This window comes from Corythoichthys intestinalis, chromosome 12, assembly GCF_030265065.1.
Source record: "Corythoichthys intestinalis isolate RoL2023-P3 chromosome 12, ASM3026506v1, whole genome shotgun sequence".
In the NCBI taxonomy this organism is placed as follows: Eukaryota; Metazoa; Chordata; class Actinopteri; order Syngnathiformes; family Syngnathidae; genus Corythoichthys; species Corythoichthys intestinalis.
In genome coordinates, this window is record NC_080406.1 from 3,747,361 (window position 1) to 3,774,013 (window position 26,653).

The 26,653-nt window shown below is 37.5% G+C and overlaps 1 protein-coding gene across 5 annotated transcripts in view; it reads left to right on the plus strand.

Moving 5' to 3' along the window:
• tmtc4 (transmembrane O-mannosyltransferase targeting cadherins 4) overlaps positions 1 to 26,653 on the plus strand; it is a 46,218-nt gene that overhangs the window by 9,264 nt on the left and 10,301 nt on the right. For 3 of the 5 annotated variants that reach the window (XM_057852619.1, XM_057852618.1, XM_057852620.1), the window contains 11 exons: positions 5,819 to 5,906; positions 5,990 to 6,087; positions 12,777 to 12,869; positions 13,050 to 13,211; positions 18,815 to 19,017; positions 19,118 to 19,292; positions 25,174 to 25,305; positions 25,366 to 25,445; positions 25,508 to 25,615; positions 25,684 to 25,825; positions 25,999 to 26,113. In XM_057852619.1, the coding sequence (XP_057708602.1) occupies positions 5,819 to 5,906; positions 5,990 to 6,087; positions 12,777 to 12,869; positions 13,050 to 13,211; positions 18,815 to 19,017; positions 19,118 to 19,292; positions 25,174 to 25,305; positions 25,366 to 25,445; positions 25,508 to 25,615; positions 25,684 to 25,825; positions 25,999 to 26,113 (1,396 nt within the window). The remainder of the gene's footprint in view (positions 1 to 5,818; positions 5,907 to 5,989; positions 6,088 to 12,776; positions 12,870 to 13,049; positions 13,212 to 18,814; positions 19,018 to 19,117; positions 19,293 to 25,173; positions 25,306 to 25,365; positions 25,446 to 25,507; positions 25,616 to 25,683; positions 25,826 to 25,998; positions 26,114 to 26,653) is intronic. The other 2 variants (XM_057852623.1, XM_057852621.1) reach the window with 2 other exon arrangements.

The window sequence follows — 26,653 nt, forward strand, 5'->3', positions numbered from 1 at the left end:
ATTAGAAAACGATTTAATTAAAAAAAATATATTTAAAAAAAAGGCATGTCCGATATTTTTTCACCGATTCCGATACTTTGAAAATGACATGATCGGACCCGATTGATCGGTTAATCGAGGAAATTCAACCTCAAGAAAGGGTCTCGTCTTCACAAGAAGCTTTAGTTCAGCCTACATTCTTTTGCCCCTCTCGGCTTTAACACTAGATGGCGCTAGTTGCTTAAACAGTGATTAGCTCCATTAGCTCAGAGATCAAAACCTGACAACATGTTTAAATGCAGGAAACGGTAGAATGCAATGCAATGACATGAACTGAACTGAGTTATCTTGGTTGTGATTTCATCAACTACTTTGTTGTGCAAAGTTTGTTTCAGTCGTGTAAATATGAATACATGTAGTTTACAATAATATTTATTACTCTGTTGATGGTATCCCATAACTCATTTACTGCCATTGAGGATCATAATAGGGATGTCCAGATCACATATTTTTGCATCCGAGTCACCTGATTTTGAGAATTTGCCGATACCGAGTCCCGATCCGATACTGTTTTTTGGTGTTTATTTGAACAAAAGTTCCAAACATGTTAACAGGTTGTCACTGACCGGGCTACGCTGGCGACGTAAACCGAAATTCCGCGTAAATCAGAATGAATCCTATAAGTACCCCAAAATAATTATTCAAAAAGTCCAGATGTATTGTATTTTGTTTAATGATGGAGGATGCACTGCCCTCTGTGGCAGCATTGCGTCTGACTGGACTGTCACCTTGTATGACTGACGAGCAGACGCTGACGTCTGACATGGATAAAGGATTGCTGCGCTCTGGTTTGGCCCACATAAGGCAGTAAGTTGTTTCAGCTAATATATGTTTGTGTATGCATTTGTAATTAAGTTTACAGCTACAGTTTGTGGAGTCATGTGTGAGCGATTTGCTATGAGAATTGTAAATACGTTAGCATTCATAGCATTTAAGATAGCGGACTTTTGTTAGGCAAATCTAATCTAATCTAATCTAATCAAATCTAATCTACTTGTGTCAAGGGTTTTATTGTTAAAATGCGTGTCATTTTGAACATAAGCGTACGTATGTTTGTCAAAGCTTTACAAATTGTCAAAAGTGAAGAATGTAAAAAGCTTCAAAAAGCACAATTGCCTTGTCAGATATCCGTCAAGCTGAACAATTTCACATTTAGTGAGGACGGAACACCTCATATTAAAAAAGTAAAGAAAAACATAAGGTACTGTGAGGTACAATAATTTACTGTTTAGCCGTCTTAAAAAACAACAACAACAAAAACGACAGGAGACAAAATGGTGGACGAGACTCCGGCGTTGTAAAGTCAAAAATCACGTTTTTTTTTCTATCATCTCTCATATTTTTCTTTCTGTCGTTCTTTCTTTCTCACTCGCTTTCTTCCTTCCTTTACTTCCTACCCTCCTTTCTTCATTCTTTTTCTTTCTCGCTTTCTTATTCTCGCTCTTTCTCGCCTTTTTTTCTCTCTTGCTCGCTTTCTTCCTTCCTTCCTCTTTTTCTTTCTCTTTCACTCGCTTCCTTCCTTTCTCTTTCTATCTCTCTTTCTCTCTTGCTCTCTTCCTTTCTCTCTTTCTCGCTTTCACTCTTGCGTTCTCTTTCGCTTCCTTTCTTTCTCTCTTTTTCTGTTTTCTCTCTCGCCCTCTTCCTTTATCTCTTTCTGTCTTTATTTCTTTCTCGCATTCGCTCGCTCTCTTTCTCTCAGTCTTTCTTTCTCTCACTCTTTTCGCTCTCTCCTTCTCTCTCGTTCTTTTCCTTTCTCTTTCCACCTTTCTCTCTCGCTCTGTTTCTCTCGCTCTTTCTCTCCTCGCTCTTTCTTTGTTGCGTTCTGTCTCTCGCTTCCTTCGTTTTTCTTTTCTTTTTCTCTCTCGCTCTTTTTCTCTCGCACTTTCTCACTCTCACTTCTATCTCGCTCCCCCTCTTTCGTTTTCTTTCTCTCGCTCTTTCTTTGTTGCATTGTCTCTCTCGCTTCCTTTCTCGTTCTCATTTGTTCTTTTTTTCTCTTGCTTGCTTCCTTTCTCTTTTATTTTCTTGCCTTCTCTCGCTCTTTTATCATCTTTTCTCTCTCGCTCTTTCTCACAATTTCTCACTCTCTGCTATCTCTCTCTCCCACTTTCTTTCTCTCGCTCTTTGTTGCATTGTCCCGCTCTCTCTTGCTTCCTTTCTTTTGTTTTTCTCATTTTTTCTTTTTCTCTCACTTGCTTTCTTTTTTATTTTTCTCGCATTCTCTTGCTCTTTCTTTTCTCTTGCACTTTCTTTCTCCCTCTTTTTCACTTACTCTCCCCCCTAATTTCTCTTTCTTTCTTTCTTTCTTTCTTTCTTTCTTTCTTTCTTTCTTTCTTTCTTTCTTTCTTTCTTTCTTTCTTTCTTTCTTTCTTTTTCTCTTTCTCTTTCTTTTTCTTTCTTTCTTTTTCTTTCTTTCTCTTTCTCTTTCTTTCTCTGTCTTTCTTTCGCTCTTTCTTTCTCTCTTTCTTTCTCGTTTTCTCTTTTTTTCTTTTTCTCTCTTTCTCTTTATCTCTTTCTTTCAATCCTTTTCTCTTTCTCTTTCTTTCTCTTTTTTCTTTCTTTCTTTCTTTCCTTCTTTCTTTCTTTCCTTCCTTCTTTCTTTCTTCCTCGCTTTCTTTCTCACTTTCTTTCTCTTTCTTTCTTTCTTTCTTTTTTCTTTTTTCTTTTTCTTTTTCTTTTTTTTCTTTTTTCTTTTTTCTCTTCCTTTTTCTTTCTTTTTCTTTCTTTCTCGTTCTCTTTCTCGTGCTCTTTTTTTCTCTTTTTCTTTGTTTCTCTCTTTCTTTCTCTTTCTTTCTCTCTCTTCCTCTCTCTTGAAAAAAAAAAACAAAAACAAAAAAACATTTTTTTAACACAAACCTATAGTCACAGGATTTTGAATTCATTTTTCAGAGTTCCAAATCCTCTAACCCGCAAGATTAATTGGCCCCAATTAAGCCAGCACAGATTCCCCGCTTTGAACTCAATCCTGAAACGGTCACCTATGGAGACATTGTGCGGCGTTCCTTTTTTTATTTTTTTTTATTTTGGGGCTGCAAACTAACAAGACATCCGCCGCAACAGCTCCGCGGTGTCTGTATCATCGCGTGGTTTTCCGTACTAAACAGTGCAGTGGTTCCATGCCAAGAACAAACGGGCCGTCTCAGCTGGGAGCGTCAGGACAAAGTTGCATGCGGACACCGCCGACGCCTCGCTATAGGATGCTTATTGACCTGTCGCATACATGTGTACGCGTGTGTTTTTGCTGCGAAGCGTGGCTGGAAAGCGCCAGCTTCCTCTCCCGTTTTCTCTTTAATCATGCAGGGCAAGGACGGTGTGGTGGGCACACGGTTGGCTCGGGCCCGCGACAAGTATCAAAGCGGTCAACCCCAGGATGCTCACCATACCGTACCCACACACTACAGTATAGACTCCCGCATTAGTGTTAATGAGAGAGCCGTTCCTCCTTGTGAGTACTCCTCCAGTTGGAACTAAATACAAGAACATAAATAGAATTTGAAAAAACAAAACACAGTAGAACTTCATAGCACTTTTTGCCTTGCGTGCAATGCTGTCCTGATGATAAAGAGTGTATCAAGTTGATCAAGTTGAAGTTTGGGGACGCTACTCCTTCCACACGCTTATACCGATCGACTTCAACATATTCCAAAAATTCAGTTATTCAGTTTTTGCCAAAAATGGACACTTCTTCCAAACTAATTCATTTTTATGACCAAAAACAATCCCATTAATGTCCCACGGCACTTTCAATATTCCACCACAATTTCCCCATTTTTTTTTTACTAAGAACATAACACCCACAGAACAACTCCATTGACGCCCATGTACGTCTACGCCAATGACGTCCATGCACGTCCATTCCAATGACACCCATATACATCGATGCCATATTACAACAGTTTTTCCATAACTTCTGAAGTTGTTTCCTCATTTTCACAGAATGTTTTAGGGCTGCAGCTATTGATTATTTTAGTAGTTGATGAATCGATAAACTAGTTAGTTCGAATAATCGAGTAATCGGATAAGGAACTTAAAAAATTAAAATATCTGAGCTGAGCCTCAAACAGGATAAAATAAATAAATAAATGAGGATCTAAGTACAACAAAAGAACAATTGGCTAACTTACATAACAAAAGTCCGCTAGCTTAAATGCTATAAAATGCACACGTTTAAAAAAAAAAAAAAAAAAAAAAATTTTTTTTACGATGCTCTTAACAAATGGTTAAAACACATATTCCCACAAAAATAGACAACAAAAAAACAGCTAAATATATAAACAAAATTACCAATGCATTAAACATTAGCTTAAACAAAAACTTGTTGGTCTTAACAGGGAGCAGCTGGATTCAGCCATGTGAAATGAGTTATGTCTTATTCACTGTTGACACTGGAGGGCAGTGTATCCACCCAAATCAATAAAAGTAAATGCAAACACTTTCAAAACAAACCATTAGAACGCCACCCTAATTAAACGAATATTCGAATCAGCAAAATTTAATTAGAATCTTTTTCCTAATCGAATTAGTCGAGTTAATTGATTAACTGGTTAGTTCGAATAATAATCGGATAAGGAACATAAAAAATTAAAATACCTGAGCTCAGCCTCAAACAGTATAAAACAATCAATAAATGAGGCTCTAAGTACAGCAAAAGAACAATTGGCTAACTTACATAGCAAAAGTCTGCTAGCTTAAATGCTATAAAATGCCAACTTTTTTAAAAAAAATATATTTTTTTTACGATATTCTTAACAAATGGTTAAAACACATATCTCCCCCCCCCCCCCCCCCCCAAAAAAAAAAAACCAACAAACAGCTAAATATACCTATAAACAACATTACAAATGCATTAAACATTTGCTCAAACAAAAACTTCTTGGTCTTAACAGGGAGCAGCTGGATTCAGGCATGTGAAATCGGTTATGTCATATTCACTGTCAACACTGGAGGGCATTGTATCCACCCAAATCAATAAAACTAAATGCAAACATTTTTAAAACAACCCATTTTTTTTTTTTTTTTTTTTTTTTAAATCCCACCGGCCGAGATGAAAAAAATCTTTTTAAAACTAGGGTTGTCCCTGTTTTTCAGAGGATCATAATCGGGTAAAAAGGAATAGGTTTTTAATGAAGCCTCTCACTCTCCCTCCTGCTGCTTTTCTTGGTCACCCGTGCAGTTGGCGTTTGCTTGTTAAAATTATTGATGATTGACAGGCGTTGAAGCTTTGATCTTGCCAGAGAAGCTTGGTAGCGCTACCTTCAAAGATGCGCAATGTGTTAACAATCATTTAGCTTGTTAAACACTCGCGATATTGTGCTGTGGCAACTCATTGAGTGTGTGTGTAAGTGAGCGACGGTCCTGAGCAGTGTGAGTGGATTTGAGTGGACTCACACAATGAAGCATTTAATAAAGAGATTTTTCTACGTTATTCTTGTTTGAAAATAATTCACATTATGAAGGCGGCACGGTGGGACAGTAAAATGTTTAAAACTTATTAAAACTTCATTCAGTTTTTACGCCAATTTTTACACTTTTATTACAAATACATATCGCCTCCAAAAATCGGTTATCGGCCCCTCTAATGACTAATAATCTGTATCGGTTGATCTCAAGTATTGTGAGATACCCAAATGATGCACTATTTGCTGCATTGGGCTCGCATTAAAAGATGAGGCGTGTATAATCTCACCTCGCGGATATTTGAGTTTACCCAGTGTCAAGGTGCTTTTGAAGCAAACTTCACAGAGATAATGATATCCGTCTGGCATTTCCTCCACTCAAGGTAGCAGGCGTTGTGGGTCGGGCAGACCTGTTGTGTGCACTGTTCTTCCAGTTGTCCTTCCTCACATACTGCAAAGCCTTCAAAAGAGGTGAGTTTAGTTTAACCCGACCCACACATTCTATCTGACCAACCGCGTCATATTTATTTATTTATTTTGCTTTCTGTCCACAGTTGGGGATAATGGCGGCTTCTCTGTGTGGTGGATCATGGTTAGCCTCTCCTTATGCGCCACTGCCATGCTTTGTAAAGAACAAGGCATCACCGTCCTGGTATGGGCACCTCTTTGTGTTTCAATAAAGTTTGGAGCAGTTGTATAAAATACGCATATGAAAGCTATGCATTACGGGAATTAAGGACATTTACCAAAGCTAGCTTAAAATAGCTGATTTCTATGATGACTCGGTAATTTTTCAACAGTTTGAGCCTCCTTAATATTTTATTTACAATCAAATATCTAATGGATTAATGTCTAAAAACTAGGGCTGTCAAATGATTAAAATTTTTAATCGAGTTAATTACAGCTTAAAAATTAATTAATCGTAATTAATCGCAATTCAAACCATCTATAAAATATGCCATATTTTTCTGTAAATTATATATATATTCTATAAAATAATTTGTTGGAATGGAAAGATAAGACACAAGATGGATATATACATTCAACATACGGTACATAAGGACTGTAGAGGGCATTTCACTCTTCTGTCATTTAAATCTGTCTATGCTGTCCTCACTCCGAAGCGTCTACTTTTTCCAAAGCTAGACAGCTAGTGAACGACGCCTTAATAATCAGACTTCTTCCTTTTTCATCTGATTTATTAATAAAATGGCCTCAAACCACTGTCCTCTTTAGACCGTAGTGAAACTACAAAAAAAAGTACACAAGCATTGCATTAGCAACAACGTTAGCTTAGCACGCTATACAGGTTCACTAAACATAAACAAAAAGCGTCTCATACAAAAAATATAACATTTCGCTTACTAACATAATATGTACATTCTTTACAACAACCATACTTACGGACAAATCTTGTCCAAGAATCATATAAGCACAACATTACAATGGAGGCGTCAGCCATGTCGCAAAGCGACCACAAGAGTTCGCTGTTAGACAGCATTAAAAACCTTGCTGTAAAACTTACCAAAAGGCAGAATACTGTTGGAGCGGGACATGTGTGTTAATTGCGTCAAATATTTTAACGTGATTAATCAAAAAAATTAATTACCGCGCGTTAACGCGATAATTTTGACAGCCCTACTAAAAACATGTAATATTACTAGGGCTGTCAATTTTTTTTTTTTTAAAATTAATCAAGTTAAAATATTTAACGCATTTGCGGAACGACCCACTCACGATCTGCCGCAAACTGACTAAAATGGCGCCGTTTTGTGTATATTGAGAGCTAAGAGGCAGAGACAAGCGAGTGGAGTGGACGCAGGCTTTCATTGGGGCCACGCTACTTATTGGCTTAAGCTTTGGCATCTTTTTCACAACAATTATAACTCGGGTTGTTCCGATCATGTTTTTTTGCTCCCGATCCGATCCCGATCGTTTTAGTTTGAGTATCTGCCGATCCCGATATTTCCCGATCCGATTGCTTTTTTTTTTTTGCTCCCGATCCAATTCCAATCATTCCCGATAATTTTTCCCGATTATATACATTTTGGCAATGCATTAAGAAAAAAATGAATAAAACTCGGACGAATATATACATTCAACATACAGTACATAAGTACTGTATTTGTTTATTATGACAATAAATCCTCAAGATGGCATTTACATTATTAACATTCTTTCTGTGAGAGGGATCCAAGGATAGAAAGACTTGTAATTCTTATAGGATAAATGTGACTTTGTATATTGTGACAAAATATTGCCATCTAGTGTATTTGTTGAGCTTTCAGTAAAAGATACTGCAGCCATTTAACTTCTGCCCAAATGCATGATGGCTACCTTTCTTCCCCACATTGCCTCCCATGTTATTTTTAATTGCTGAGAGAGGTATTGTAAGGCTTTAGCCACATAAAAAATGGCTCCAAAGGCTGTCAAAATTCTCTCTACTCATTGTACGCTGCCTTTTAGTGCTATCTATAGGTAAAACGGCGTCTTTATAGATTGACCGCGACAATGCGTGAGTGGGTCGTGTAGCGCATGCGTTAATTATTTAACGTGATTAATTAAAAAAAAATTTTTTACCGCCGTTAACGCAATAAATTTGATAGCCCTACTTTAAGCCAAAACAACTCTGGATGAGTGTAAGACATTTTGTCTGTAACGTTAAATACAATTAGAAAACGATTTAATTAAAGAGTATATATATAACAAAAAGGCATGTCCGATATTTTTTTGCCGATTCCGATACTTTGAAAATGACGTGATCGGACTCGATCGATCGGGATGCCGATTGATTGGGACATCTCTAATTATAACTATTGTGGCGAGCAATGTGGGGAATTCAATTCAATTTTATTTGTATAGCCCTATTTCACAACAAGGTTGTCTCAAAGGGCTTTGCAGTGGCAATATGATACACAATCAGAAACGGCAGATGAATTAGATAAAGTTCAAGTCCTGGGCATCCCCATCTTTAGACCCTCCATGTCGGCAAGGAAAAACTCCAAAAACCTTTTGTGAAATGACAAACCTTGGGGAGAACCACAGTCAGGAGAGATCCACTCCCAGGACAAGACTGACAGGAGGTGATCTTTTTCTTAAAACCCTGTATTGAACAAAACGCAGAGAAGATATACCATTTGCAGCCACCACTGACAGTCATGGTTGCCCAACTACCCATCATGCATTTGGGCGGAACAGTTAAGTCGCTACAGCTGGGGGTCCCCAAACTATTTGTTCCGCCCCCCTGAACAAAAACAAAACAAAACATTTTTTTCTTCTTTTTTTCAATAGTGTTATTTATTTCCTGGCTTTTTTCTGTGAAGAACCCAGAGAGGGTTATTTGGTTATTATCTATTTAGTTAATAGTGTTATTATTATCATAAATCATATCATATCATATAATTTCATATCATATCATATCTATATCATATCATATCATATATCATATCATATCATATTATATATTAATATTATATTATATTATTGTTTTTATTTTATTTACTTTTGTTCCGTGAAGAATCCAGAAAGGGTTATTTCATTGTGGCTTTCTGAAAAACAATACATTTTTACATTTAGGCACTCCTGCAATCGTCACACTTTTTCTGTTACAAACTGACCCCAGCCCCTCATCAGAGAAGGGAAGGGTTATGTGGCCCTCACAGGAAAAAGTTTGGGGACCCCTGAGCTACAGTTTAATTTACTGAAAGTACAAGAAAAAGAATATTCCTATCTCTCAAAAAAATAAATGTTTACAAAAAGAAAAGCGCTCAATGCAAAGAGAACTGGCATTCCCAATCAAAATAGCTATGCCAAATAATACTCAGACTTTGGTCAAACTCTATTCAAACATTTCGTTTAGCTCAACAAATACAGTAGATGGCAAAATTTAGTCACAATATACAAACTATCAGCGGTCTCGTACCTTGTGAAGTCAACACTTAAATGTGCATCCTTTTCACAGAAAGAATGTTAACAATGTTAATGCCATCTCGTGGATTTATTGTTATAATAAACAAATACAGTACTTATGTACAGTACGTTGAATGTATATATCCGTCTTATCTTTCCATGCCAACAATAATTTACAAAAAAATATGGCATGTTTTAGAGATGGTTTGAATTGCGATTAATTACGATTGATTAATTATTAAGCTGTGATTAACTCGGTTAAAAATTGTAATCATTTGACAGCCCTAAATATTACAAATTATGTTAATGATCACCTATGATGGGGAAGTAAGCCTAAACATAAATTTACAATATTAAAACAGGTCAAATAGTCTTACACTGCTGGCCAAAAATATTGGCACCCCTACAATTGTGTCAGATTATGCTCAGTTTCTCCCAGAAGATGTTTGCAATTACAAATGCTTTGGTAGTAATACGGTGTATTGCAAAAGTGAGTATACCCATCGCATTTCTGCATATATTTAAGTATATCTTTTCATGGGACAACACTGACAAAATGACACTTTGACACAATGAAAAGTAGACTGTGTGCAGCTTATATAATAGAGTTAATTTATTTTCCCCTCAAAATAACTCAAAATATAGCCATTAACTCATTCACTCCCAGCCATTTTCACCGGAGCAAAGCCCTTCGCTCAAGCCGTTTTACTGGATTTTGACTGATTTTGCAAGGCCCACAGAAAATTCTGTTCTATTGCTACATAAACATGGAACCCACCAAAGGAAAGATTAGACTCTTCTTTCAGCAGGAAAAAAGTTAGTTCATATCTTTTTCCATTCTTTAGAAATCAGCATTAGAAAATAGATTAGTTTGAGCAATTTTCTAATTTCTGATGAAAAAGCAGAAAAAATTTAGCTTTTTCGTAAAAGCATACATTTCAAACAGAACTTTGACTTTCACACAGCTATTTTTCGCTTTTGTGACATCCCAAACATCTGAATAATGTTTTTGTTCTATAAAACAACATAAACAACAAGAAAAATAGAGCGTTTGATGCAAAGTAACAATTTATTTACACATAACTAAATGGAAAATGAATGAATGAATGAATAAACTTTTGAACTGTTGATCTATTTGCGCACATAAAAACGGGGAAGGCTCTCGGCTGCTCCCGGTTGAATGAGGTGGCTCCCAGTAATCTGATGAGTCCGGATCAAGATCGGTCTCACTTTTTTCATCATCCTCATCGTTGGTTTCAACCTCAGGCTCAGGAGTAACGCAACGTGAGCTCCGCAGAACGCGTGTGGAACCTGACGCTGTTGTGGCCGTCACCGTCTGTCTCATCAAGATAGATTTTTTGAATCCTTCTATGACGGTGGTTTTGTTTTCTTTTCAAAACACTCCTCCCGATTTAGTAGTTTTTTGTGGGAATATGTGTTTGAACGATTTGCAAAGAGCATTGTTAAAAAAAAAAAAAAAAAAAAAAAAAGGGTAACACTTTATAATAAATATCCGTTTTACTAGTTAATAGATCATTCGTAAACTGTTGATAAATGATTTATTGTTGATTTGTAATGTATTTGTTAACAGTTTGTTAAGCATTTACCTGTTATTCTTAACCTGAAACACAGTTTGTGTAGAAATGTTTCAAGTTTTTGTGTGTAACGTTTGGCATTTCTATCTTTTCAGGTTAAGAAATGCAGTTCACTTCAAAAGAAAAGGCATTTTGATAAGGCATTTTGCAGGCAGTGCTCGTGTTGCACATTTATGAAAATCTGCCATAGAACCAACAAATATTTGTACTTTTCTTTGTATCTTTAACCAATAAAACCTATGACCTTCAACATAAAGTGTATATAGTTTTATCAAGATCCATCAACTAGCATTGGCAATTAGAAATGGGTCAACCATATTGGAACACCCTTAACAAACTGTTAACAAATAATCAACAGTTTACTAATGCTCTATTAACTAGTAAAAAGGATAGTTATTATAAAGTGTTACCAAAAAAGGTTAGCATTTTATAGCATTTAAGCTAGCGGATTGTTGCTATGCAAGTTAGCCAATTGTTCTTTTGTTGTACTTCGATCCTCATTTATATATTATATATATATATTAGGGCTGTCAAACGATTAAAATTTTTAATCGAGTTAATTACAGCTTAAAGATTAATTAATCGTAATTAATCGCAATTCAAACCATCTATAAAATATGCCATATTTTTCTGTAAATTATATATATTCTGTAAAATAAATTGTTGGAATGGAAAGATAAGACACAAGATGGATATATACAGTGGGGAGAACAAGTATTTGATACACTGCCAATGGGAAAATCCATTGGCAGTGTATCAAATACTTGTTCTCCCCACTGTACATTCAACATACGGTACATAAGGACTGTAGTGGGCATTTCACTCTACTGTCATTTAAATCTGTTTATGCTGTCCTCACTCCGAAGCGTCTACTTTTTCCAAAGCTAGACAGCTAGTGAACGAAGCCTTAATAATCAGACTTCTTCCTTTATCATCTGATTTATTAATAAAATAGCCTCAAACCATTGTCCTCTTTAGACTGTCATAAAACTACAAAAAAAAAGTACACAAGCATTGCATTAGCAACAACGTTAACTTAGCACGCTATACAGGTTCACTAAACATAAACAAAAAGCGTCTCACACAAAAAATAGAACATTTCGCTTACTAACATAATATGTACATTCTTTACAACAACCATACTTACGGACAAATCTTGTCCAAGGATCATATAAGCACAACATTACAACGTAGGCTTCAGCCCGAGACGTCCTGCAGCCATATGAACTGGCAAGAAGAAAAAAAAAACCATGTCGCAAAGCGACCACAAGAGTTCGCTGTTGTGCTGCAGCACAAAAAGCCTTGCTGTAAAACTTACCAAAAGGCAGAATACTGTCTGAGCGGGACATGTGCGTTAATTGCGTCAAATATTTTAACGTGATTAATTTAAAAAATTAATTACCGTGCGTTAACGCGATAATTTTGACAGCCCTAATATATATATATATATATATATATATTTTTTTTTTTTATACCGTTTGAGGCAAAGCTCAGGTGTTATAATATATTTTTACATTTTTAATTTATTGCTTTTGTGAAATGAAAGTGAAAATCTGCATAGTTAAAAAAAAACAAAAAAAAAACGTGGGTATTCTTTTTGCATTCACTTTTAATTCTGCGTATGTTTCTCATTTGCTCACTGGCACCCAAAAAAAAAAAGCCCCAATATTAACATTAAACTACAGTTGGGCAATATAGGCTAAATTTAGAAGAGGGAACAGAAATGTACATGAAAAATTCGAAGCCAATACTCTAATTGGAGCTAATGAGTTCTTTTGTCATTGACCTACAGTATACGGGCATTTTTAAATGCCTGTCTTTGCGTTTTTACCTCCAGGGTGTCAACGCAGCTTTTGATGTCCTCCTCATCTGCAATGTTGACGTGTATGAACTGAGCCAGAGGCTACTCCTCAGAAAGACCCCTCTTAATGTGAGTTACAGTACCCCCACTGTCATAAATCATGTGCCCCCTTGTATGATTAACGTCACATTGCATACATTGCATATGCAAAGCTGCGTTAATTAGAGCTCATCGATCTCACACACATGCACACATGTATTATGCATGTACGTATGTACTGTATATGGTCTATGTAACGATTTGTGACAGGCACGTGAGAAGCTGCTGACGGGCCTGCCGTTGCGATTGGCCCTCATGGCTCTAGGCGGTTTCTTGATGCTTTACACCCGTTGGAGAATCATGGGAACTGGGCCGCCAGCGTTCACTGAAGTGGACAATCCCGCCTCGTTTGCGGAGAACATGTTTCTCAGAGTAAGTGAGATAGCAGAGCTGTTATTGTGTCCTTAAAAGACCTTTCACTGTATTGAAAATATGATTTTGAATGTTTTTTTTAATATCATGGATGAGTAGTTCCATTAGCAATGCTATCTGTTTATCCACTGGTTGCCGTCTTCAAAAATTCAACGAGCTAAATTTCTCTTTTGACATCTCGTGAGGATAACGCAGCCCGTATAATTTTATTAATCTTAAATCTATGCGTAAAAAACTGTAGTCTGTGTTAAAGAATTAAATTCGTGATTATACCCTGCCCCTTCCAATTTCCAAAACCATTTTGAAATCCACCAAAAAAAAGACTCTTGATTGAAGCTTGTGTTTAAATCGTTGTTAGTAGTAGTCAGTATTTGTTTGAGTCGTCAGGGGCTGATCTAGAAAAATATTTATGAGGTGGCGAGAGGGCGGCAGGACGTTTTTGAGTGTAGCAAATATTTCTCGACGGCATTATACATCATCGATTTTTATTGGACAATGATGGAATACAAATAGTCCCGGGGTTATGAACGAGTTCCGTTCCTACGCTGGCGACGTAACCCGAATTTCTGCTTTAAAAATTCAAAATAACTACCCAAAAAGTCCAAATGTATTTTGTATAATGATGGTGGATGCACTGCCCTCTGGTGGCAGCGTTGGGTCTGGCTGCGTTGGCCCACATAAGGCTGGAAGTTGTTTCCACTAACATATGTTTATGTATACATATACGTTAGCATTCGTAGCATTTAAGATAGTGGAATTTGTTAGGCAAATTAGGCTAATTTAATCTACTAAATTTACATATAGATCAGACTAGATGGATGTTTGAACACCAATTGTTTTTTTGTAAAGTGTTTTATTGTTAAAATGTGTGTCGTTTTGAACATAAGTGTGCATATGTGCAGAGGTGTGTAGTAACGCGTTACATGTACTCCGTTACATTAACTTGAATAACTTTTTGGGAAAAATGTAGTTCTAAGAGTAGTTTTGCTAAGCCATACTTTTTACTTGAGTAGATTTGTAAAGAAAAAAACGATACTCGTATTCCGCTTATTTGGGCTACACAAGAGTCGTTACATTTTTCCTCCATTTTTTTTGCAACTGCTACTAATTTCACCAATGATACGTCACAACAATAATCACATGACTCCATTAGACCGATCTTACGCAAGTTTGCCGTTCTATGATCATTCCAGCCTGTTCAACCAAGCGTCTTTACAGCACCGTAACAAATGAAGTATTTGACATAGCGCTGCCCTCAACATGAATCGAAATCACGGATTTAAAACTCTCTCCTAGTTTTTATGATTGACCATGGAAAACTCGGGAATATGATCATTTTAATTTTATAACAGTAACTATGAAGGAACTACAGTATTCACTACTCAAACTAGGAACTATGTTCTACACTAGAGGGCAGGGCACTCATGCTCTTTGGACGAATAATGCTTCATTTCTGTTTTTCTTACTCACTCTTGAATGTTTTTTTATTTTTATTTTTTTTATTTCTTTGGCTCAATGGGGTTATTTAATGGGTTATTGTACAGTATCATTATAACAAGAGTTTGTATATATAACTTTGTGCTTAAAAAAAAAACAAAAAACGACAACATTGTTTAAAAAAAAAAAAAAAAAAAAATCCAACACAAAATGTAAGCAGTTACTCTCAATGTTACTAATCACTTGAGTATTCTTTTGACCAAACACTTTTTTTACTTGTACTTCAGTACATTTTTTGGATGACTGCTTTTAATCGAGTAATATTATTTTGAAGTAATGCTACTCTTACTTGACTAAAATCTTTGGCTACTCTACCCACCTCTGCAAATGTGTGTTACAACTTTACAAATTCTCAAAAGTGAAGAAAGTAAAAAGCTTCAAAAAGCACAATTTGCTTTTGTTTGCTGTCTGTAAAGCTGAACAACTTCACGTTTAGTGAGGACAGAACACATCATAGTAATAAAGTAAAAAATAAGATACTGTGAGGTACAGTAAGGTACTGGTTATGCGGCAAAACAAAAACGACTGGAGACAAAATGGCGGACAAGACTCCTGTGTCGTAAAGTCTGTGAAATTATGTCATATCAGAATTTCATGAGATTATTTTTCATTCATTTTTTCCCAAATCACTTTTATATTAGAATACTTTAGTTTGAGTCTAGAGGTGCTCCAGTGTCCCCCAGAAATGGATAGCTTTTTTTAAATAAAGGGACTTCAAAATGTTTCTCTAGTAATTTTGAAAAAAAGGTTTGAATTAAACACCTGAAGCAATACACATGAAAGTTAGCATCAGTCAATACAGATTTATTTTGCATTGATCATTTAGACCAGGGGTCCCCAAACATTTTCCTGTGAGGGCCACATAACCCCTTCTCTGATGAGAGGCTGGGGTCAGTTTATAACAGAAAAAGTGTGACGATTGCAAGAGTGCCTAAATGTAAAAATTTATTGTTTTTCAGAAAGCCACAATCAAATAACCCTTTCTGGATTCTTCACGGAACAAAAGTAAATAAAATAAAAATAATAATATAATATAATATAATATAATTAGGGCTGTCAAATGATTAAAATTTTTAATCAAGTTAATTACAGCTTAAAAATGAATTAATCATAATTAATCGCAATTAATCGCAATTCAAACCATCTATAAAATATGCCATATTTTTCTGTAAATTATTGTTGGAATGGAAAGATAAGACACAAGATGGATATATACATTCAACATACAGTACATAAGGACTATTTGTTTATTATAACAATAAATCAACAAGATGGCATTAACATTATTAACATTCTGTTAAAGCGATCCATGGATAGAAAGACTTGTAGTTCTTAAAAGAAAAATGTTAGTACAAGTTAGAGAAATTTTATATTAAAACCCCTCTTAATGTTTTCGTTTTAATAAAATTTGTAAAATTTTCAATCAAAAAATAAACTAGTAGCCCGCCATTGTTGATGTCAATAATTACTTACATAATGCTCATGGATGCTGAAGCCTTTAACCCTTTAACACCGAACGTGTCGGGAGTGACGCGTTTACGCATGTCGTCTTTGAAGCTTCGTCACGCTGTAATTACGTCACCCACGTGCCGCTGGTTGGTCTCATTTGAAAGTGCGGAAGTTGATGTCCACACCATTTTTTATCTGAAGTCAATCGACCAAGAAAAACGGGAGATAATGTCATTTGAGTTTTATAGTTTTATTGCACTCATAAATATGCATTAAAACGCTGCATTTACCATGTATCTATCTCCATATTTCCATCATTTCTTGTCCTTTTTCAAAACCGAAAGCAGCACAAAAGACTACATATCCCAAGATCCGTTGTGATGTCAAGAAGGACGAACCGAATGTGAACATTTTTATAAATTGCCGAGCTAGGCGCCAACTAAGGAAAAGGAGGCATGAACACCGGTTGGATTGCGCGAGGGACTTTGAAACGTGCAGAATGAATCGAAAACTAAATTTAGCGCAAGCTAATGCATTTTTTTCATCAACTCAAGGAATAGGATGAGCTGTATTTGTCGTTTTCCCTCGGATTAGTTGGCATCTCGGCGAGTAGAAGTGACAGCAGCGCTCAAACGGCAGAAGAGTAGGCGGTGTGACGTTCTATGTGATGCAGCTCAGTGACCTGTTCAAAAACAAACTTTATTGAGTGCGCAAAAAAAAAAAACTTTATCGAGTCGCATGCCTGAAAAAATTGAATTGAACTGAACTACTTGTCAATATTTTTGAAAATAGTTTTTTGGTAACACTTTACAATAACTATCCGTTTTACTAGTTAATAGATCATTAGTAAACTGTTGATCAATGATTTATTGTTGATTTGTGAAGTATTTGTTAACAGTTTGTTAAGCATTTACACACAGGGTGTTCCAATATGGTTGACCCCATTCTAAATGGCCATGCTAGTTGATGGATCTTAATAAAACTATATACACTTTATGTTGAAGGTCATAAGTTTTATTGTTGAATATACAAAGAAAAGTACAAATATTTGTTGTTTCTATGGCAGATTTTCATTAATGTGCAACATGAGCGCTGCCTGCAAAATGCCTCATCAAAATGCCTTTTCTTTTGAAGTGAACGAGATTTCTTAACCTGAAAAGATAGAAATGCCAAACGTTACCCACAAAAACTTGAAACGTTTCTACACAAACTGTGTTTCAGGTTAAGAATACCCTGTAAATGCTTAACAAACTGTTAACAAATACTTCACAAATCAACAACAAATCATTTATCAACAGTTTGCTAATGATCTATTAACTAGTAAACGGATAGTTATTTTAAAGTGTTACCAGTTTTTTTCCAATGTTATATATATTTTTTCTTCACTATGAATCTCTTCAATTTTTATATAGATGCGTGTTCGAAAAGCTTGATTGCATGTGCGTATACTTTAGATAAGGTGATGGGTATAATACCTAACTTCACAAAGAGATATCCTCCAAACCCTTTTTGTGTTAGATGATATATATTGTATAATTTTTTTTCTCACTATTTTGCACTGTATATAACCTGTTTTGACCATAGTATGTGTAAAGGCCAAAAACGCCTATGACCATACCCGCTGTTTGTGTTGAATAGTCAAACATTAAACTATTCAATTTTATTTTTTTCTATTAAATGTTTATCATAACAAGTTGAATAAATATTATCAAGCTTCAAAACGGTTGGTTGAGCATGTTTGGTTGTCAATGGGACACCAACATTACAAATTTTGAAAAAATATTTTCGGATTTTTTTGTCTTTTTGGGTCCGAAATGTGGATTATAATTGGTCAGTGAAGAAAACAACAGTTTGGACATGAAGTTCAAGGTGTCCTGAAAAAAGGGACCCAACTTGGCCATTGTGAACAATTTTTTCTTTGAAATATAAAGGCAATATCAAATGCATGCAAATTCGGCCAAAATAGGCTTAGGTGTTAAAGGGTTAAAATCAGGTGCACCCAAGCGCCAGCAGAGGGTGGCGAAACTCCATAAAACACAACAAGTGAGCGTTTCGCTGTGCACTGTCATTTAAATCTCTCTGAGCGGGGCATCTGCGTTAATTGCGTCAAATATTTTAACGTGATTAATTTAAAAAAATTAATTAACGCCCGTTAACGCGATAATTTCGACAGCCCTATATATAATATAATAGTAACACTATTAATTAAATAGATAATAACCAAATAACCCTTTCTGCGTTCTTCACAGAAAAAAAAGCCAGGAAATAAATAACACTATTGAGAAAAAAAAAAAAAAATTAAAATGCTCTCTGGTATTGTTCAGGGGGCCGGACTATTAATTAAGCTCATATCTGTGATAACTGTAGCCCTGACTCCTATTCAATAATCTTTTTGGTCTTATTAATGTCCTGTCCCCAGCAAAAGGTGTACATGCAGGTTATGCTGTCGTATTGTCCCTACCAATGTTGAGACCAAACCTACACTCTTGTACTAGGTACCCAGAGGTTCCCACTCCTACTCCAACGCATGATTGTCAAACTTCCACAAGAAAATGATCCAATATTAAATTATACATCCAGATTAATTTTACCTTATTGTTGAATTCTTTGGAAGCTACTCTCCCTTCCTTTTCTTCTACTATTCTGGTGATTGACAGGTGGTCAACTATAATTACTACTACGCCCTAAATGGCTGGTTGCTGCTGTGTCCCTGGTGGTTATGTTTTGATTGGTCCATGGGCTGCGTGCCGCTCATTAAGTCAACCACTGATTGGAGGGTAGCGTGGCCGCTGTTGTTCTGGTGTGTCCTGATAGGCTTAGTAGGCCAAGCCTTGTGCTCGTCAGACGGCCAGCAGAGAAGGTAAGCGAGTGGAACCATCTCATCCTGGTTGGTTTTACACTGTGATACTGTAGCGATCAATTTCCTTGGTGGAAATTATATACATTTCTCTCCTTATCAGGACTCTAAGCATGGCCCTGGTCTTGTTGGTGGTGCCATTTTTGCCAGCCTGCAATATCTTCTTCCGTGTCGGCTTTGTCATTGCTGAGCGCGTGCTCTACCTGCCCTCGTCCGGCTACTGCCTCCTGTTAGCCTTCGCCCTGGCGCACTACTGCCGCCGCTGGGGCAAGTACAAGGTGGGAGTTCTTTATGCCCAGATAAAGATGTAGTTCAGACATGTCCAAAGTCTGGCCCGGGGGCCAAATGCGGCGCGTGGACAAATTTCATCCGGCCCCCAGCCTCTTTCATAAAATCAATAACGTCTGGCCCGCACACAGACTTAATAAATTGGTCAGCAGTACTGCTACCAGCATATGAAGTAACCTACACACTAAATGCTGCTCCTCATTTACCCAGTAAAAGGCAGCAGCACCCTAACGTTATCCCATGTGACCCAATTTTCTAAAATGGCGACAATCAACAAAAAAAAAGAAAGTTGTCTGCAACTGCTGACGCTTCAAGGATAGGTGAAAATTGGACTATTTCTTCACTAAAATACGCAACAACTGTGTCTGCCTCATTTGCAAAGACACAGTCGCTGTTTTTAAAGAGTTCAATGTGAGGCAATATTACCAAACAAGACACGCTGACATGTACGACAAGATTACAGATTACAACTAGTTTAATTTTACAGCAGCAGCATTTTGCAAGAGACCGAGAGTCGAAAGAGAACGCCACAAAGGCTAGTTGTAAAATTATTCAATAAAAATAATAATAAAGCAAATGTGACACACAGAATGGCTTGCTAAAATTTGCTATATATAATAATGTAATAATATTTTGTTCTACGTAAAGGACGTCAGCCAAGGGCCCCCCACATTTTTACCACAACAAATCTGGCCCCCTTTGCAAAAAGTTTGGACACCCCTGATGTAGTTGAAGCGTCAGTGTCTGTCTGAAAACTGGCCCACTTTGAAGATTTTCTAGTGGTTTGATCGCCAATACAATACCTCAAACTGCAGAAAATGTAAACATAACATTTCGCTTTCCATCTATTTTGTTGGCGATTCACCTCTTAGCAGTGGCGGAACAAATGTAAACAAGGCCCGGGTTCGATTGGCATAAACGGGACCCCTGACAGGGAGTGGGTGCTAGTGCTAGTGGGTGCTAACCGCACACAATTTATGCCCACAAACCAGGCCCCTTAGAGGTGGTCACTCCCCCAGAACCACCTAAGTTCCGCCCCTTCCTCTTAGTCAAACGCCGACCGTTACCACCAGATTCAGAGATTTATTTGTCATTGACACAAGCTCTCACAAGATGACAACAGATGACAACGACATTCTGTTCAATTAGTGAGCATCGGGCCGCTGCAGAGGTTCCATGCCGCCAACTTCTCTCACTCTTAGTAGATCAAGTAGAGCAGTTACAGAAGTTACAGTACACACATATATCATACAACATAGCAGTGATATGACACTACGCACAGGTCACGTACAGGGATTTTTTGTACGAAAAAAAGGAGAACTACCAGTCATGGCTGGAGGAGGGGGGGTCAGTGAGAGGAAGAAAAGGGCAGTGGCGGACTGGAGGGGGGGATTGTGTGTGAGTGTGTATGTCCAAGTGTATCAGCATTTGTACTAAGCTTGAGAACGATAAACCGATACGACCAGATATCGGGTTTTACAGGTGAGAGATACAGCTGTATCGATAGTAAAGTTACCATTCGACAGTAATTAGCCATTAAATATTCAATTAACCGATAGTAGAGATAGAATTCGGCTATCGTGAGCACAAGAATCGGCTTCTAAAGCCTAATTCAATGCATTGCTTGATATGATAAAAATTTAGCTTTTATTTCACATGCTGCGCTTGTGTCAATCACCACACAGCGCACTTAGATCGAGACCGCACGCATGATATAATATGGACAAGCACTACTCACAGTCGTGGTTGCCTCCACTTGCCATGCATTTCGGCGGAACCGCTACTAGTCGCCGTCATTACTCGATCGTCACGGGCGTGTCATGACAACGCGAGATCTAACAAAACCACTGTAACGCACGCTCCGTAGCGTTTTCTTCAGAGCCCAAAATGAAACTAGTAGTGGCAACGAAGCAACATGCTAAGACAATGGACAGTTTGATCACCGACACCAGCGACGTGCAGCGATTGATTTTCAACGCACCCAGGAAAACAAAAGTCGGACTTTGAAGTGATAAAGGCTGCCAGATCTGCTCGAATAGGACAGAGCTTGTCTGACGTGTGGAGCGGTACAGAGATCGTGAGTTTTTAACCCTGAAAAATAACCTACTACAATGGTGGAAAGGGCGGCATATTGTTTCCACGAAACGCAGTCTACTTAAACATGAACAAGTGGATTAGTTGATCTTCCTCAAGAAAAATCTGCCCTTCAAAAAAAGATATGGACAGTGATGAGGAATAAAAAAATGTGGAAGCACAGGCATAAGTGAATGACTTTGCAGTGAAGTTGTGATTATTGACCTGTCTATCTAAAATGCCATGTTTTTATTCCCCCAATTATACCAGTCATAAAGCATAATTTATTATTTATGTATGAAAACACTAGCAGGTTTATTTCTTTTTTTCTAGAGCTGCTGCATATAGGCCCTAATTAATATTTTTTGTTTGTAAGATTTTTACGTTGAAAGTTTGCACTTGAATTACGGTACTTACCTCTTGTGTTAAAAACACCAGGAAATACAGTAATTGAATTACTGCACTTTGGAGTTTTATTTTATCAATTCCATCTAACAAAATGAGGGTCATATAGTAAGCCTTTTTTTTTTTACATAAAAAAATAAAACATAACATTGGTATGAAATTTTGTTGTTTAACTTTGCTACTAGAAATGTGGTCTTTTTTTATATGTTTAAAATACTGTACAAACACAAATGTTTACTATCGTATCGTTTTCACTCTATCAAACCGCGTCGTTCTTAAACTGTATCGAAATCGTATCGAATCGCTCCGGCTTAAAAATTTATCGTTTTTTAATCGAATCGTAAGAGATCGGGCCATCTGCACGGCTCTCTCCAGGAGAAGGGTGGGGTGGGATAAGGGAGTTCAGGAAAGGGAAAGGAAACTTATAATCGAATTAAGCCGAATAAGTACGGTAATCAATATGTCCAAATACAGTTGGTCTTCAGTCAAATTCGCTTTCCTCAGGGCGTACGTGAGACCTCAGGTCCCTTATGTCATTGCCAAGGGTCACGGCCTCCCTCGACAGTTCCGTCACCTGGCGCAAGGTAGAATCCACTTTTCTCCATCCTTCCTCGGAGCGAACGGTGAGTCCATGGAACCAGTTCTCGATCCGAGCCTCGACGTGGTCTTCCAATGCCTTGAATCGCACCGTTTGATCCGTGGTCAATTTGTTGATTTCGCTGAAAGCTGTCGTCGTGAAAACTTTCCGGTAGAGCAGGGCACCTCCTAAGCCAAGCAGAATGAACCCCATGACTGTCACGCCAAACAGCCAAATATCCTCGACATCTTCTACAGATAGGATAGTAAGACACGCTGGCTTCCAGTGATCCCACGAATCTCTCATGATCCAGCAGCGAAGGTACCATATGGGCAGGACGACTGGGCAAACTTGTCAATTGCACTGAGAGACCAACTAATCAGATCCATTTTCATATGAGAGACCAGCAACAGTTGATCCACAGAGGAAATACAAAAAAAGACAGACTAGACTGACAAAGATAGGAGCAGGGAGGAAACACGTCCACTCCCGTCCAAGGCAGGAAGAAGAAGCCATCACTATCTGACTTCCAACGTAAAGCGGGAGTTCAGGTTAGCAGGCGTTTAATTAGTCGGTGGAGTTGATTTCAACAAATTCTGTGCAGTTTATTAGTTTCAAGGCTCCGGAGTGGCTAAGCTAGCGCAAGTCAATGGTCCTGTCTTTTTTCCAACATCGGCCATCGGCCGATTAACAAAAGAAAATAAGCCGATTGAAAATGGGATTTTGATCAGGCATCCGTGTGGGCAACTGTGGCCGCTGCTGACTGACGGTCGGACACCGGAAGGACCCTGCAGCAGCTTGAAAGCAGGATGCTACAGGAAGCTTCAGGCATGCCTGTTTTTTAAATATTGTAAGCAGTGTTGTTTTTGGCAGCCATTTTAATTTTCGTCTTAGTCTTTTAGACGAAAATACTTAGTCATAATTTCGTCATTTCAGAATGTCCCCATCTTCGTCTAGTTTAAGTCAACAATCCTCAAAATGTTTTCATCTATAAACTTCAAAAGTTTTAGCCCATGGATAAATAAATAAATAAAAGATTTCCACCAATTTCGAATGAACATGACAGACGAGCACATAACTGTACAGTCTACAAGGACATCACCATTTTTATGATTATAATACACACTCACCAGGAAAACAGCACATTATTTGCGATTAACTAAACTCACATGGATGCCACAAACTATGTAAAATGTTTTCCAAGAGTTTAAAAAGACAGTCACCGCGCTAAATGCTAGCGTGAAAGCTATGTTAACACTACAAGTTAGTTTAGTGTGTGATCACTCAGCACAGACCTTTAAGGCTAAAGCAACATGGCATAGCCAAGATAAAAAACAAACAAACAAACAAACAAGCAGCACCTAACAAATGGATCCTGGAATGGGGGTGGGGGCGCAGCACGTCACATGAGTGACGCGACCAATAACTGCTAAATGCGTTCTGACTACACATACAATAAGAAAATATCACACATTGTGAATTTGTTAGAAAAACTGGCGAATTTTCATCTCGTTTTTGTTAGGGCTGTCAAAATTATCGCGTTAATGGGCGGTAATTAATTTTTAAAAATTAATCACGTTAAAATATTTGACGCATTTAACGCACATGCCCAGCTCAAATAGATTAAAATGACAGCACACTGTAATGTCCGCTTGTTACTTGTGTTTTTTGGTGTTTTGTCGCCCTCTGCTGGCGCTTGGGTGCGACTGATTTTATGGGTTTCAGCACCATGAGAATTGTGAAATTATTGACATTAACAATGGTGAGCTACTAGTTTATTTTTGATTGAAAATTTTACAAATTTTCTTAAAACGAAAACATTAAGAGGTGTTTTATTATAAAAATTCTATAACTTGTACTAACATTTATCTTTTAAGAACTACAAGTCTTTCTATCCATGGATCGCTTTAACAGAATGCTAATGCCATCTTGTTGATTTATTGTTATAATAAACAAATACAGTACTTATGTACCGTATTTTGAATGTATATATCTGTCTTGTGTCTTATCTTTCCATTCCAACAATAATTTACAGAAAATATGGCATATTTTATAGATGCTTTGAATTGCGATTAATTACGATTAATTTTTAAGCTGTAATTAACGCGATTAAAAATTTTAATCGTTTGACAGCCCTAGTTTCCGTTTTGTCAGACATCTCATTATGTTTTAGTCCTCCAAGACACGTTTTCAGCGAGACATCGTGACGTCAACGTCATGAAAAAATTGTTCGCTGACGAAATATTTTCGCTATCCTCATCTTTGATGAAAACAACACTCATTGTAAGATATTTTTTCACTTGCGTTAGAGAATATGCAGTGTTGCTTTAGTCTTTTAAGGTGTTTACTGAGCGATCCTTATACTCTATGTATTATACTCTATATGTAATGTAACTTGTAGCATTAGCGTAGTCTTCGCGTTCGCAATAGCTTTAGCATGGCGAGAATTCTCTTAAACTCGTTTACATCTCATCATGACGTGCCGGTGAGTTTAATTATTTGGAAATAAAGTACTGTTCTTGCTGAGTGTGTATCATCATAAAAAGAAGTGTTAATTTCATTGGTTTGGAAGCACTAGACCGAATTAATCCTTTAAGTCTCAGTTCATCATTGTAAATTTGAAGCTACTGAAGATTTTTTTAAAATTGCCTTTATAATCTCCATGTATTTAAAAAAAAAAAAAAACAGAAAAATTTTTTTTTAGGTATCGGTATTAGCATCGGCCTTTGAAAATCCCCTATCAATCGACCTCTAATTATTGATTAGCATGTTATCTCCCTTTAATTTACATTGCTTTTTTTCTCCATCTCTTGCAGAATGTACTGCGCATCTCCATCTTAGCCTTGATTGTCACATATATAGCTCGCTGTGCTGTCCGCAGTCACCAGTGGCGGTCTGAGCAAAGCCTCTTCACCAGCGCACTTGCCGTGTGCCCCCTCAATGCCAAGGTGAAAAAACACCCAGGTTTTTTACCTATTGAAATCATCAATGACATGCTGATTGCTTAGGTGCATTACAACGTCGGGAAGAATTTGGCCGACAGAGGCAACGCCACAGCAGCTATTAGCTATTACAGAGAAGCTGTCAGGTTAGTGTTTACTTTATAGTGGCACATTCCCCTCAATTGAAAACTCTGTGGATTTCTTGCAGGCTCCATCCCACCTACGTACATGCCATGAACAACTTGGGTAACATCCTTAAGGAAAGGAACGAGCTGGTTGAGGCAGAACAGCTGCTATCCAAAGCTGTTTCCATCCAGTATGTTGTCAAATAACGTGGCAAAAACAGTGCATAGTGCCCCCCTACTGACGATACTCTTTTCACAGACCAGATTTCGCTGCTGCTTGGATGAATCTGGGTATCGTGCAAAACAGTCTGAGCAAGTTTGAGCTAGCAGAGAGGAGCTACTGGAATGCCATCCACTTCCGGAGGAAATATCCTGATTGCTACTACAACCTGGGACGTCTGGTGAGTATGAACCCACGTTTCCACTTTGAAGCTCTAATAGATGCAATCGTAAAGGTTGCTTGACCCCTTTGAAGGAGCAACAGTGCCACTTCGGGATGTACTGGATTACTGTAAAAATCATTGTAAACAGTAACTAAACACATGATAAAATATACTGCTTTTCATCCTGCCAGTACGCAGACCAGCAGAGACATCTGGATGCTCTGAATGCATGGAGGAACGCGACGGTGCTTAAACCTGATCATAGCCTAGCATGGAACAACATGGTCATTCTACTGGACAATATTGGTATGTTTGTAAACACACGCACACTTAGTGATCATTGTTGTTTGCATTAAAGATGATGATAACGAAAATATTTTGTCAACGAACATTCACATGACGACGTGAAGATGACGAGCTATAAAAGTTTCTTGGGGGACTAAAACATAACGAGATGAGTGTCAGTTTTCGTCTGACGAGACGAGAACGAGACAAAAATGCGCCATAGTTTCCGTCACATGTTCACAATGTGTGAAATTTTATGCGTAGCTAGCCTGCATCATAGCGGTGTCTGGTTGTGTCACTCATGTGACGTGCTGCACCCCCCTCCCCCCACCCACTAGTGTCCTCTCCAGTATCCCCATTGCTTGTTTTGACACACACACACGGTAAGATTTGTCTTCTCATCTTGGCAAGAGACAATATGCAGTGTGGCTTTACCCTTTTAAAGTCTGGTCATCACATACTAAATGTAACTCGTAGCCATAGACTTCCCTATCGGTTGACGGGGCTCGAGGCTGATCCATAGGGGGCCTGTTTTAAAAAACTTAAAACTCAAATATTTTC